This window comes from Pseudorasbora parva, chromosome 24 (assembly GCF_024679245.1).
Source record: "Pseudorasbora parva isolate DD20220531a chromosome 24, ASM2467924v1, whole genome shotgun sequence".
Taxonomy (NCBI): domain Eukaryota; kingdom Metazoa; phylum Chordata; class Actinopteri; order Cypriniformes; family Gobionidae; genus Pseudorasbora; species Pseudorasbora parva.
Genome location: NC_090195.1, coordinates 7343155 through 7357499, shown reverse-complemented (window position 1 = coordinate 7357499; position 14345 = coordinate 7343155). Strand labels below are relative to the sequence as shown.

Genomic DNA, 14345 nt, shown 5'->3' with positions numbered 1-14345 from the left:
ATGGGCTGGCCACTCCATAACATTAATTTTGTTGGTTTGGAACCAAGACTTTGCCCGTTTACTAGTGTGTTTTGGGTCATTGTCTTGTTGAAACAACCGTTTCAAGGGCATGTCCTCTTCAGCATAGGGCAACATGACCTCTTCAAGTATTTTAACATATGCAAACTGATCCATGATCCCTGGTATGCGATATATAGGCCCAACACCATAGTAGGAGAAACATGCCCATATCATGATGCTTGCACCTCCATGCTTCACTGCAGGGATGGAAATTAGCACCCGCCACCAGCCAAATGCGGGTGATTTTGCGTTGTGGCGGGTAAACTCGCTTCACCTACCGGCCACCGTGGCGGGTAAATAAAAATAGCATACTGTTTCCCCTCTTTATAAACTGTGTTCAGTGAATGCGAGTGCGGCCGCACTATGTATGTCCGAATATGACCAGTCGTTTTCGCCGTCATTACCCGGATGTAGTGCCAGAAGACGCGAATAATAACCAATAACCATAATAACTCGCGCGCACTGAGAGAAGATCCGTCACTGTCATCCGGAAGCGCGCACCCTTCTCACAGCGCGCAAATATTGAGTTCTCTTTCAAGTCTTGTGCTTAAACGGACAAACTCACACAAAAAGTATGCCAACATGTTCATCTTGATGAGAATTCTAGCAGACATAGTCTGAATATGCCTTAAGTGAACTTTATACAGTCGTGAAAGATGACGCATATCCCTCTATTAGGTCTTAAAGGGGCAGTAGCCTTTACTGCTGTCTGTTTAATGTCAAACAAACGATAGGGACATCACTCACTGCTCTTGATTGAATAGCTTTTGTAAGTTTAATAAGGAATAATCTTTCATTTAAACAGTTAAATATGCAGTTATTTTACATTTGATTACTTTATTACATTTCTGTAGGCTAGTAGACCTGCCTAATTTTATTTTATACTGTTTGATGTTGCAATGTGCTAAATAAATATTTGCATAATTTGTAATTGATTTATTATTTGAAACCTTAATATTAATTAATGCAATTGCAATGCCTTGATTTTTAGTAAAGTTACTCAGTCATAGCATTAGCCATAAATGCAATGGATAATTGGCATAATTTCTTTTAGTGCTTCGGTTTCAGCCAATAATTTTTATTTCGATGCATCCCTACTGACAATGTTCTGCTCGGTATGTCGTCAACACGCTTCAGAAGATGCCAAAACTAGTAGTTTCATTGTTGGTACTAAAAACGTAAAACTGGAAGCCATAAAAGAATCATCCAAATGCCACATCCAGGTAAAAAAAAAAGAAAAGAGAGAACATAGAGCCCTACTCATTTAATGAAATGTATATCAGTTCATGGTTTGTGTGTGTATAAGAGTGAAAAAATGTCAGTATTTCATTGAGATTTGAGATTAAATAAACAGCTTAAGTATTGTAGAGCTTGTAGTATTAATTTTCACGTGCAGTTACACATTGTCGGTTAAAAACAAGAAAGTGGCTGGTAAAAACGTTGAGTGGCTGGTAGATTTTGAAATCCACCAGCCACAGTGGCCGGTGGACAAAAAAGTTAATTTCCATCCCTGCTTCACTGTCTTCACTGTGTACTGTGGCTTGAATTCAGAGTTTGGGGGTCGTCTTACAAACTGCCTGTGGCCCTTGGACCCAAAAAGAACAATTTACTCTCATCAGTCCACAAAATGTTCCTCCATTTCTCTTTAGGCCAGTTGATGTGTTCTTTGGCAAATTGTAATCTCTTCTGCACATGCCTTTTTTTTAACAGAGGGACTTTGCGGGGGATTCTTGAAAATAGATTAGCTTCACACAGACGTCTTCTAACTGTCACAGTACTTACAGGTAACTCCAGACTGTCTTTGATCATCCTGGAGGTGATCATTGGCTGAGCCTTTGCCATCATGGTTATTCTTCTATCCATTTTGATGGTTGTCTTCCGTTTTCTTCCCCGTCTCTCTGGTTTTGCTCTCCATTTTAAGGCATTGGAGATCATTTTAGCTGAACAGCCTATCATTTTTTGCACCTCTTTATAGGTTTTCCCCTCTCTAATCAACTTTTTAATCAAAGTACGCTGTTCTTCTGAACAATGTCTTGAACGACCCATTTTCCTCAGCTTTCAAATGCATGTTCAACAAGTGTTGGCTTCATCCTTAAATAGGGGCCACCTGATTCACACCTGTTTCTTCACAAAATTGATGACCTCAGTGATTGAATGCCACACTGCTATTTTTTTGAACACACCCCTTTCAACTAATTCAACTAATTGCCCAATTGCACAGCCTTAAGAGCGTGCATATCATGAATGCTGGGTCTTGTTTGTTTTCTGAGAATCTACTGAACCTACTGGTAACTTGTTTGCCACGTAGCAATAAAAAAATATACGAAAAACCTTGATTATTCTGGTTAGTCACATTGTACTGCTATTATTTTGAACAATACTGTATATTTTATGTTTATTTATTTATTATATGTGTAACAGACAGAACATTCACAGACAGCGTGTTCTTGGTTGTCTTGTGGCGCTTTAATGGATTATTTGCATGAATAAGAGCGTGATCATATAATGTAATGCTAGCCCAAGGATGCTTTGTTAATTGCGTTAAATATTTGTAACGTATTAATCTGAAAAAAAAAAAGGTATTGGGACATGCCTCCAAATCATTGAATTCAGATGTTCCTATCACTTCCATGGCCACAGGTGTATAAAATCAAACACTTAGGCATGCAGACGCTTCTACACACATTTTTGAAAGATGGCGTTTGGGGGGTAAAATGTGTGTTATTTTGGCAAGGTTGCCTGCTAAAATTCACATTCATGGGTCTATATATATCACATAATAGTCGCTTCAACCCTTGGAAAAAAACGCGTACTTGGCAACACAGTGCAGTTGAGCACTGTTGACATTTGACAACTAACGTATCGCATCGCTTTGTTGTTTTGATTGGTTGTTGGTCTGTCCAATTGATGTCTTTCCTGGTTCGGTTGAAACACACCCCATAATCACAGCCCAATGGAGCGTATCAGACTCATATTGACTAGAATTGAGTTTGACCACATCAGGCTAAACTGTTTGTGTAATCACGTAAAATCACAGAGCGGGGTCAGCGCATGCTGTGGTGCACAGAAGTCTCCAAACCTCCAAACAGACAGACTTTGTGTGGCCTTCAGATTACTTCAAGAACAGTGCGTAGAGAGGTTCATGCAATGGGTTTCCATGGCCGAGCAGCTGCATCCAAGCCTTACAATACCAAGTGCAATGCAAAGTGGCAGATGTAGTGGTGTAAAGCACGTCGACACTGGACTTTAAAGCAGTGAAGACGTGTTCTCTGGAGTGACCAAGGTCTATAAAGACATGGATGAGTAAGTTTTTTGGTGTGGAGGAACTTGACTGACCTGCACAGAGTCCTGAGCTCAACCCAATAGAACAGATTAATTAGAGCGGAGACTGAGAGCCAGGCCTTCTCGTCCAACATCAGTTCCTGGCTTCACAAATGCGCTTCTAGAAGAATAGCCAAAAAATTCCCATAAACACATTCCTAAACCTTGTGGAAAGCTTTCCCAGAACAGTTGAACCTTCATATTACCTCCATATTAAAGCCTATGGATTAAGAATGGGATGTCATTTAAAGTTCACGTGAATGTAAAGGAAGGCACCCCAAAACTTTTTTATAAACTTATATATACTTTATATATATTTGTACATCATATATATGATGCACTCATCATAATGAATACAACTTGATTAAAGTGGCAAAATAATCAAAGTTTCCTACCTTTTTGGAATACTGGAGATTTTTCATAGTTTTTTTTTTATTTTTATAATAGAGCTATAGAGTTGGGAATAGATGTTTTACTTAAAGGGATTGCAGTATTTAACCCCTTAGGCTGGAGTTTATCTGAAGTCAAACATCCATGATGAGTCATCGGCTCACATGCTCATTAGAAGGCGCTAATGAACAGGAAGCCTAGTGTGTGATATCACTGGTGGTCTGTTTGTACAACAGCATTTGACAAAATATGACAGTGAATGAGCGTTGAATAGAATGATATTTGCATACAGAGCTCGCCTTTAGCCAAACACACATATTCTGTGCAAATGCAAATATGCAAATGCAGTCACGAATGCTTGGCCAATGCATTGCATGTGCACAGTCCTATTGTAACAATGTACTTAATATACACTCACTGGCCACTTTATTAGCTACACCTTCCTAGTACAATTGCAAATTTTGCATGATGTTAGCTGCCATACTAGTATAGTAAACTCAAATTATCCTGTAGAAAATGTTATTCTGGTGGTTGTGCTGACATCATAATCCATCCATGCCATTTTAAGAACAAAAACACAGAGTCAATAAAAGCAGTTCCCTGTTGACACCTGTCCGTTAGATGGACATTAAAAGTGAATTCCCTGTAGTATTCAGCTCAAGGAAATTGCAACATTGCAATTCATTTCTGCTTCACCATATCCCATTCACAGACATTACAGAACTCAGTAATCAGGACTAAAACACATTTACTTTTCTCAGTTCCTTTAACCAATAATTCAGATGGAGTCCTTCATTTGCAACATGCTTTTTAAATCTGATCCCATCTTAATTTGAGACGGAAGGTGTGGTCTAATCATAAGTATCTAATCTGGCTCTTTCTCTTTATTAGAAAGGTCATACATTGTGCAGTCGTGGCCGAGCGGATGTACAAGCTTAAAGAATTTTTGCTCTTATCATTTCTGCTCCAGACAGATTCTAGGAAGTACTAATCCTCTAATGGGATGGCATTGAATTGTCGCATCGATTGCGTGTTTGTCTGAAGGAGGGGATTCCTTGGGGAACCAGGGAAATGTGTTTCTGCTTTGCCTCGCCTCTTTTGATAACATTGTTCAAACAGCGTGTCCTCGATCCTGTTTCCGACGTCACGCTTTTCAGTTGAACGAGAGCACTTCATTCAAATCATACAGCTGCCAAACACTTGAAGATAGAAGACAGGAGGCCATTGAGAGGAAAGTCACAAGTCGCCATTTTTTGCCAGAAATGGACAAAACTTAACTAAATGTGCAGCTACTCCCAAGCTGACCAATCTAAATATATATATTCATATAAATAAATATATTAAATATATAAATCCACATTTATATTATCAGGACTGTCACAAGAACTGTTATTTTATTTTTCAAATTTGTAAGCAAAATAGATTTTTTTTCTCAGTTAAATGAAGGCTACTTCAAAGTTATTTTCAATATTAAAATAAAAAAGTTAAGAAACATGAAGCCCACCCTCTACACATACCTTGGAAATAAAAAATGTTTTGTTTACTTGCCAGACTGATATTGTTTTGTATGCGTGTTTGTGTATATGGGACACCCCTCCAAATAATTTAATTCAGGTGTTCTCATCATTTCTAGGGTCACAGTATAAAATACACAGAATGGTACTTGCCTGTCTGCATTGTGCCAAGTGTACAGTTTGATAGAGGGGGGATTATGGTGTGTGGTTGTTTTTGGTCTTGGCCCCTTAGTTCCAGGGAAAGAATCTCTTAATGCTTCAGCATACCAAGACATTTTGGACAATTTCATGCTCTCAACTTTGTGGGAACAATTTGGGATGACCCCTTCATGTTCCAACATAACTGCGGTGCACACCAGTAAGAGGCCATAAAGACATGGATGAGTAATTTTGGTGTGGAGGAACTTGACTGGCTTGCACAGAGTCCTGACCTCAACCTGATAGAACACCCTTGGGATGAATTAGATGAATGGTTTACATGTAGCTTGTCAATTCTGCGTGGTATGAAAGACTCTCTCTCTCTGTTTGTGTGTGTGTGTGAGAAACAGTCCATACCATATATACTGTCAAAGTACCGTGTTTATACATATATATGGATTGACTGCATGATTTCACTCTCCTTCATCACTCCATACTGCTCTGGCTCTCGTGGTCCAGTCATTTGGGATGGGAATTGGGTCAAACATGTTTCCTGTGTTCTCCATTCATGCAAACAACCAGACCCACACAGAAAAACTTCACTCTGCTGCTCACACCTGGGACATCACTGTTGGCCTTTTGATGCAGCCCTTGTCCACATGAGTGAAGATCGTAGTTCACTTCAGAGATGTTTTAAGTGGCTCATGAACAAAACAGTGACGCATTCTGTTCACTGAATTATAGCTACGTTGCCAGGGCACTTCATGCTGCTCACCTGTGGGAATCCAAAGAAAAATGTTTAAGACAAAGTTTCATTTAGCTAAGGGACATAAGGTGTTTCAGAGCATATTTATTGTTATTAGTATTAAATGGATTTTTAGCACTGTTTTAACTCAGGACTGCATCCAAAACTGGAACTATCTTTATTGTAATACACATTCAGTTTGTTTATATAAAAGCTGAACTCTTTCAGCTTATTTACATCAGTTTATTTCTCAGTAGTGAAAAGAGTCTGGAGACGGTCAGCAATAAAAAGCGCTTTTATCATCTTTGGCAATAAAGATAATGGATGAATCTGTTCTCTTTTTTGTCTGAAATGCATTCTGTAGCAACAAACCCACCCACAGCATGTTCACAGTTCAGCTTTTAAAGATTCTTACCGAAAACTATAACTTGCTTTCCCATCAGAAATGCAAAATCTTTGTTTGCTTTTAATGACTTCTTGCATCTTAAATCCGCTCTTATTTATTTTATTATTAATTTGTTAATTTTATGCATTTATTTATTTTATAAAGACAAAAGGCCCATTAAATCCAAATATAACTTCTTTTCCTAATCAAATGTTGTCCTTTTTTTCCATTACAGGCTGAGATGTTTGGTGAAACAGCTGGAGAGGGGTGAGGCTTCTGTTGTGGACCTAAAGAAAAACCTAGAATATGCTGCATCCGTTTTGGAGTCTGTCTATATTGAAGAGACGAGGTAAGCACAACTCTCACACACACACACATTGTGAGTTTCTCTCCCTCTCTTTCTCTTTAACATTAAATCAACACATTTGGAGTCAGATGTAAGGGTTATGTTGTTCCTATAGAGTGCATTAAATAGTGTAATCCCTAAAGCTGCTCTTAAACCCCTATGTTGATTTGAAATAAAGATGCGAAAGGAAGGGGGGCTGTAGCTTTCTACTGTGTCTCCTCGCTGCAATTAGTGTTCCAGTATTTGATGGAAAATTTGGCCACCATCTGAGAAGGAAACATGCCATGCATTAAATAAATGCTAAATTCTCTATTCATTCACTCGCCCTCATGTTTTTCCTAATAAATGTTATATTGTGTTTCCCAAAATCAAAAAATGTGAGAGGAATTATTGTCTTGACATACACCTTAATTCTTCTTGGCATTTTAATGAATTAGCAATGGCCGATTTTTTTTTTTGTGTAAATCTTTTTTTTTTAAGTCAGATGTTTTCAATTAACAATTTGATTCCGTTCACAGAACCAGTTCAAATGATTGAATCAGTGAATCAGACTGATGGTTTCTTATGATCAATTCACTGGCTGAATCTGAAATTGCCCCCTATACCCTCAAATAGGGCACTAGAGAATGAGGCCATAGTGGATGAGGGTTTCGGGGGTGAATTCGGATTCAGCCACTGACTCAATGACCCACTTGAGCTCTCTGAAGAGAAAGATGTGAATAAAAAGTCATGTGATATACGAGTCACAAAACTCAGAAACAGCACAACTAAAGTAACACGCAATGAGACCTGACAATGGCTGAATCGGAAAGCGCAATTTTCGTAAATTTTCACAATTTTGGCAAATCGTAAATTTTTATGTCATTTTCAAGTCTTTATATCACAATTATGACTTCATCTCATAATTCTGGCTTTGTGTCATAATTATGAGTAAATGTAATGCTTTTTATCTCATAAATATTACTTTTTATATCATAGTTATGATTTACCAAAACGTGGTAGACATGGGCTTCCATATGTAAGTTATGTTTAGATGATCAGATATGTTAGTTTGTATTTCTTTGTCTTTGAAGTGGAAGTGTATAGTTTTTTATCTTTTTCTTTCCATCACTTTTGCTCAGAGGCGTTTTGGCTGAAATTTCACTTGACGTGATCGGATGTGACATGACTTACCCATTTAGTGTCTTCAGACAGCAGTCGTGTCTTATATGTGTGTGTGTGTGTGTGTGTGTTTCTGCAGGCGGTTGGTGGATACAGAAGATGAGCTCAGTGACATCCAGTCTGACTCGGTTCCCTCGGAAGTGCGTGATTGGTTGGCGTCAACTTTCACACGTCAGATGGGGCTGATGTTAAGACGGTCGGAGGAGAAGCCGCGATTTCGCAGCATTGTGCACGCGGTGCAAGCTGGGATATTTGTAGAAAGGTGTGTGTGGCGTTTTCCAAGGCTACTGGTATGAAGTAAACAACTGATCCAGAGCTGATACATTTTAAACGGGGACTGACTGAATGGATAGATTGATCTGGACTAACCTGTGACCCTGCTATGAATTTCTTATCTTGTGTCATATTTCCAACACAGCATGCTCCTAAAATATTCATGTTAAAAGGCATCTGGAGTGAAACAAAGGATTTCCCCCTTTTTTCACTTCCCAGAAGCTCTCACACATTGACAGAAGTGTGTTATCTCTTTCTGACAGGATGTATCGAAGGACCTCCAACATGGTTGGGCTGAGCTATCCGCCCAGCGTGATCACAGCCTTGAAGGTAATGGAGCGGCCCAATCAGATTCAGGGTTGTGCCCTCAAATGCACATATGCACAAACACACACAACATGAATGTGAAACGTGTGAATGTGACATGTATTGAATGTGAGAAACAACATGGGGGAGATGGCAAAATGAAAGAGTCTCCAGGCAAACAGCCCTGTTTAATCAACCGAAGTGAACAATTGATCTTTCCCTTGGCCAGCTGGGTTACCTGGCACTCACACACACACTTTGGACAGGACAGAGAGAGTTTAGCCAGTTTTTGGTATAGTCTGATAGCTGTGTATATGTTGACAACACAATTTAATTTCCTTTCAACACACAAAATCACACAAGTTGCATTTAAATTACTGTGGAAAAATAAAAATCATTACATTAATTTGGGTAGCAAAGATTTGCAGTCATTGAGATGTTTAAAAAAAAGAAAGAAATGAGTACTTTTATTCAGGAAGGACACATTCAATTGATTTATAATGTTACAAAAGATTTCTACTTCAAATGTTGTTCTCTTTAAACTTTCTCTTCATCAAAGAATTCAGCTTTTATAAAATATCACCGTTTCACGACGACAACACGACCTGCTACTACAACATGTTGCTTCTCAGCTAAAACGACGGTGTTTGAGGCCGGGTCAAAGTATTAAATAGACGTTGGATTGCTGACGACTCATTTTCTTTTAGGAGACAAACACTTAGGAGACCTTTTACATTCACAGAAAGCTATATTTAACACTGCATGAAAGGTAATATTACAAAAAGAATAATATAGGAGCACTTCAAATCAATAATCATTTTACCCCTGTTTTTCGTTGTGATGCATGTAAGCTAGGGTTAAACATTTTGTTTTTTTGAACACCCAGCAAATATTCAAACCCATTTAAATTCCACATGCAACACTGAACAGAACCTTTTTTTAGGTGAATGAAAGTCAAATGAACAGAATAATGTGGTGTCCTAGTGGTTTAGCCTCAAGGCTTGTATCACAAAGGGCAGAGGTTCAAACTTTAGAAATGGAATAGAGATATCCTGCAGTCCCCTCTAAGTCTAATGCCCTTAAAGAGATAGTTCACCCAAAAATGACAATTCTGGCATCATTACCAAATCTTAGTTTCTTTCTTCCGTCTCTCCGATTGCTTTATCTGCAAGTAAATGACTAAAATGTGTGCTAAGTGGCAAGGATAATTTACAGAATACTTATACAGATGTTCTTGTCATACAGTAGCAGAAATTTGCTGGCTCTGTCCACCTAATCTTAATAGAAATGAAGATAATAAGCTGAAACTAATTAGACTTCATTTTATATGAAGAGTTTTAATCCTTGCAAGACCTCTTGCTTTGTCAAAGCCTCGTTTGTAAAGATGTGTAGAATCACGTGTGAGTATGGATATGATGATTGAGAGCTCAAGAAACAGCATTTATTTGAAATAGAAATCTTTTGTGACATTATACAAGTCTTTGGGCCAGATTTACTAAACGGCAAATTAGCATGAGACGTAGCTGGATCATTTCCATAATGAGACATGCTATTTTTGGGCGGTAAATAATGGCGCAAACACTGGTAAATTGACAAGGGCAAACCTTAGTAAATCACCTTGTGTGATTCATTTAAATACTGTCGTCCTATTCATTTTGCGCCTGAAAGGGAAACTCCTACAAATGCATATGAAATAAGTTATGCTGCAAAAATAAATCTGTCCACGCCTTTTCAGCGCTAATTTATCACTGCGCATCTTTAGTAAGTCCTGATAGTAGTTTTTTAATGGCAAAAGAGGGTTTACGCTGACACGCTGTTAGTAAATCTGGCCCTTCACTTTTAAACAATTTAATTCAGAGGTCTTCAACCCTGCTTTCGGGGACCCAGTGTCCTGCAGAGTTAAGCTCCAGTCCTAATCAAAGACAGAGAAAGCTTATCAAGATCTTCAGGATCACTGGTTGAAAACACACAGGCAGGTTTGCTGAAGCAGGTTGGAAATAAACTTTGCAGGACAGTGGGTCCGCAGGAGCAGGGCTGGTGCATTCTTGCTAAATAAAAGTATTAATTTCTTCAAAAAAATCTTACTGACCCCATACTTTTGAATGCCTATGTTGTTAAAAAAATGTTTGTTAAAAGCACAATATATAAGATTTTTGGATTAAAATAAATAAATATCCAAAAACCATTAGAACTGTAATATATTTTGTTGACTTGTGTACTTGTTTCCAAGAATGTTTAAATCCAGAGAAATAAGCAATTTTAACCAGGACACGGATCGTGTAGAAACCATGGAAACACCAAAGACGCTTTAATATATTATGTGTTTTATTAGAGAGGTGAGCAACTGTTTGGGTACATTCATCGACAGAAAACTAATGATTGTTAATATTGTTCAACACATTCACTGTAAAAAAATAAAAAATATCTTAATTTATTGCGAGTACCATGTTTTACTATTACTAATATCAATCTAGTTTACTGCAGTGTGTAACAAGTGTCTCATAGCAGCTGCTGAGCGAATGCACAGAGTAGCATTATAACATAACTTTCAACACATTCAAATAATGTATGTAATATGATAAAACAGTGCTGCGTTACCCCACATATGCATAAGCAGAAGAAGCGGAAGTGCTCGTCTGCAGCATAATAAAAGCTCCACGAAATTAATGCGTCATCAAGCCATACCTTTGTTTTGAATAAACGACTTCTAGCTGCATAAACTACATATTGTGGCTTTAATATAATAATATTTTGAACTACTATTTTTACACTTTTGTCATTTAAAGTCATTATAAAAAGTTTGTATAAGAACATTTTCCTGTTAATTTCTGCCTCACTTTTAACATAGAATCCAATAAATCGCTTTTAAGATCAAATATGATTGTACGAGTGTTTTATAAATGAGGCCGCAGGTTTGTACTGGATGTCCTGGCAGCTTCGCAGCAGGATTTTGGCCTCTCTCTCTCCTGATCTCAGCAGTCTGTGAATCTGCATATATATCTCTGCATACAGCCTAAAGCTATTGAAAGCTCTCAGCCGTGACTGAGACAGAGTGCAGGACAAATATTCCAATCTGAGGATGTGAATATTTAATGTAGCATTTTGCAAATGTTCATTGCAACCAACTAATCAAACCTACAAAGAACTTTCTTTGAAACTGATGAGATGAAATAACAGAGGGTCAAACTCTGAGTAGAAGAGAGAGAGAGAGAGAGAGAGAGAGAGAGAGAGAGAGAGAGAGAGAGAGAGAGAGAGAGAGAGAGAGAGAGAGAGAGAGAGAGAGAGAGAGAGAGAGAGATGAATAAACCACAGGCGGCCATAATGTGGACCAAATCTCCTGTATTATTACTGAGGTTCATTTCATGACTCAGGATTGAACTGTAGAGCGATAGAATCACACATCATTCATCATCGACCCTGTTTATAAGGGAGGTGAAGGTAATTTATACTTTATAAAAAAAGAAATGAGGTTGATATTACTACATTATGTAAAAGCAGCAATTTGTAAGGCTCCGGGACCGTGAACATCTTATCCCGTTTATAGGCGTCATCAAATGAAGCCTGAGAAGTTGCTCTTTCATAGCTCAGAAGATAGAGATCTCATTTGTGATTTTTCTTTCCTTATGGGAAGGTACTAGAAGTTTCCCATAATTATATACACTACCATTCAAAAGTTTGGTGGCAGTTTCCGTGAATGATGCATTCAATTTATCAAAAGTGACTAAGACATTTATAATGATACAAAACATTTCTATTTCAAATAAATGCTGTTTTTTTTAGCACAGAATCAGCCTATTAGAATGATTTCTGAAGGATCGTGTCTAATGATGTTTACAATTCAGCTTTCCATCACATTAATAAATTACATTTTAAAATATACTAAATATATATATTATTTTAAATTGTAATATTCCACAATATTACTGTTTTTGCAAATGCAGCATTATGAGCATAAGTGACTTATTTAAAAAAAAAAAAAAAAAAAACTTTTTTTTTTTTTACAATAGTGTATTTCATGTTCAAAAAGTTCCTATGATATGATAATAAAGGTAAAGATGTTAATACACTGACAGATCTTCCTGTTTTGTTGTCGGTCTAGCATGTGGACACGTGGTCGTTTGACGTCTTCACACTGAATGAAGCCAGTGGAGATCATTCACTGAAATTTATTTTTTATGAACTTCTGACCAGATATGACTTAATCAACCGCTTTAAGGTAAGATGCTCTCTCTTTTGTTTCCATTAGAAGACCACTTAACCTTTAGAGTGCTTTGTAATATGTTGATCTGAGTATAATAAGGTAATGTGAAAGATTAATATATGTTTATATTTGCCATCATTTACCATCACGTTTGAAATCAGATTTGCAGCATGTTTGCTCAACCATCCATCATAATGACATTTTATAGCAAAGGTACCAACATCTAGATGATCATCTACAAATGGATATTTGACACTCTGGGTTGTTATTTTAAATTAACCATGAAATCCAAATGACAAATCGTATTTTTTTATGAAATATTGCAGTATTTATTATAAATGATTATTTTTATAATGCATGTGCCCTCGTAATCTTCAATCAAAATACCTTCCCCTTCCTCTTGCAGCAACTTCTCTTCTCTGATGATGTGTTTACTGTGTGAGGGCGGGGCAACCTGTCACTCACATGAGATCAACCAATAGCAAACCACAACCATCCAATCAATTTCTAATGGACAAAATCAAGTCCCACCCTTCATTTTTTCTTGTTTGAGAAATTTCTCTTGGAAATACTGCACAATAGGGAAGAATAGACTATCTCAACTTCTGTTTCGTGCCCTTTAAGCCCTTTTGTGCATCTCCTCAGATCCCTGTTTCTGCTCTGGTGTCTTTTGTGGAGGCCTTGGAGGTGGGCTACAGCAAACACAGAAACCCATACCATAACCTAATCCACGCCGCCGACGTCACCCAGACAGTGCATTACCTTCTGCTCAAGACCGGCATGGTTGTAAGTCCACAGTTGCACCATCATAGGGTCTCCTAGGCCCTATGAATTTAATCAATCCTGCCTTCTGGGATTTGTGTATGTTTTTGTGAGCTTGGAGAAAATAATCATGTACATCAACTGAACTGAGTTGTTGAAGTATGTTTTATTAAGCCTGACATTGCACTTGAGGTATTTATTGAGGTTGGGGCCCACAGAACGGTCCGTTCTCGCTTCATGATGCTGCTCATATACCAATCAATAGGAAGTTAATCTCCCTCGACGCCTCAAAACACGCTCCTGTCACTATCGCCGCGGGCTCATTAACCTCTCTGTGATGTGTGGACATCACACTGGCGTTCTGACAAATTATTTGCCCTCTAGCATTTACTCCGCTGATGATTTCTTTTTGTTATTCAGGCTCTTTGGAGATTTAGTGCTTAAACAAGATAATGTTATGCACTGAAGAATAAATGTGCTGAAGAATAAGAAACTAATATAATATCATTTAATTTCCTTTATGCTTATCTTCAGTTCAGCTGAACAATGTTATTATTTTTAAGAAGACTGCATAATGGGCCTTTAAACTTTCAGAAAGTTGAACACAAAAGGTGTTTGGCAGATGCAAGGGTAGCCTATTCTGTGTGGTTGTCAGGGTGTTTGCTAGACACAAAAACCTTTTTTATTGAGTTGTCCCCAAAGTCTGCACTTTTAAACAATCATTACAACACATTAAGTGTAGT

The 14345-nt window shown here is 37.8% G+C and overlaps 1 protein-coding gene across 3 annotated transcripts in view; it reads left to right on the top strand.

Moving 5' to 3' along the window:
- pde1ca (phosphodiesterase 1C, calmodulin-dependent a) overlaps window positions 1-14345 on the top strand; it is an 85022-nt gene that overhangs the window by 53369 nt on the left and 17308 nt on the right. For all 3 annotated transcript variants that reach the window (XM_067434446.1, XM_067434447.1, XM_067434448.1), the window contains 5 exons: window positions 6789-6902; window positions 8140-8322; window positions 8597-8663; window positions 12739-12855; window positions 13486-13626. In XM_067434446.1, coding sequence (XP_067290547.1) covers window positions 6789-6902; window positions 8140-8322; window positions 8597-8663; window positions 12739-12855; window positions 13486-13626 — 622 coding nt within the window. The remainder of the gene's footprint in view (window positions 1-6788; window positions 6903-8139; window positions 8323-8596; window positions 8664-12738; window positions 12856-13485; window positions 13627-14345) is intronic.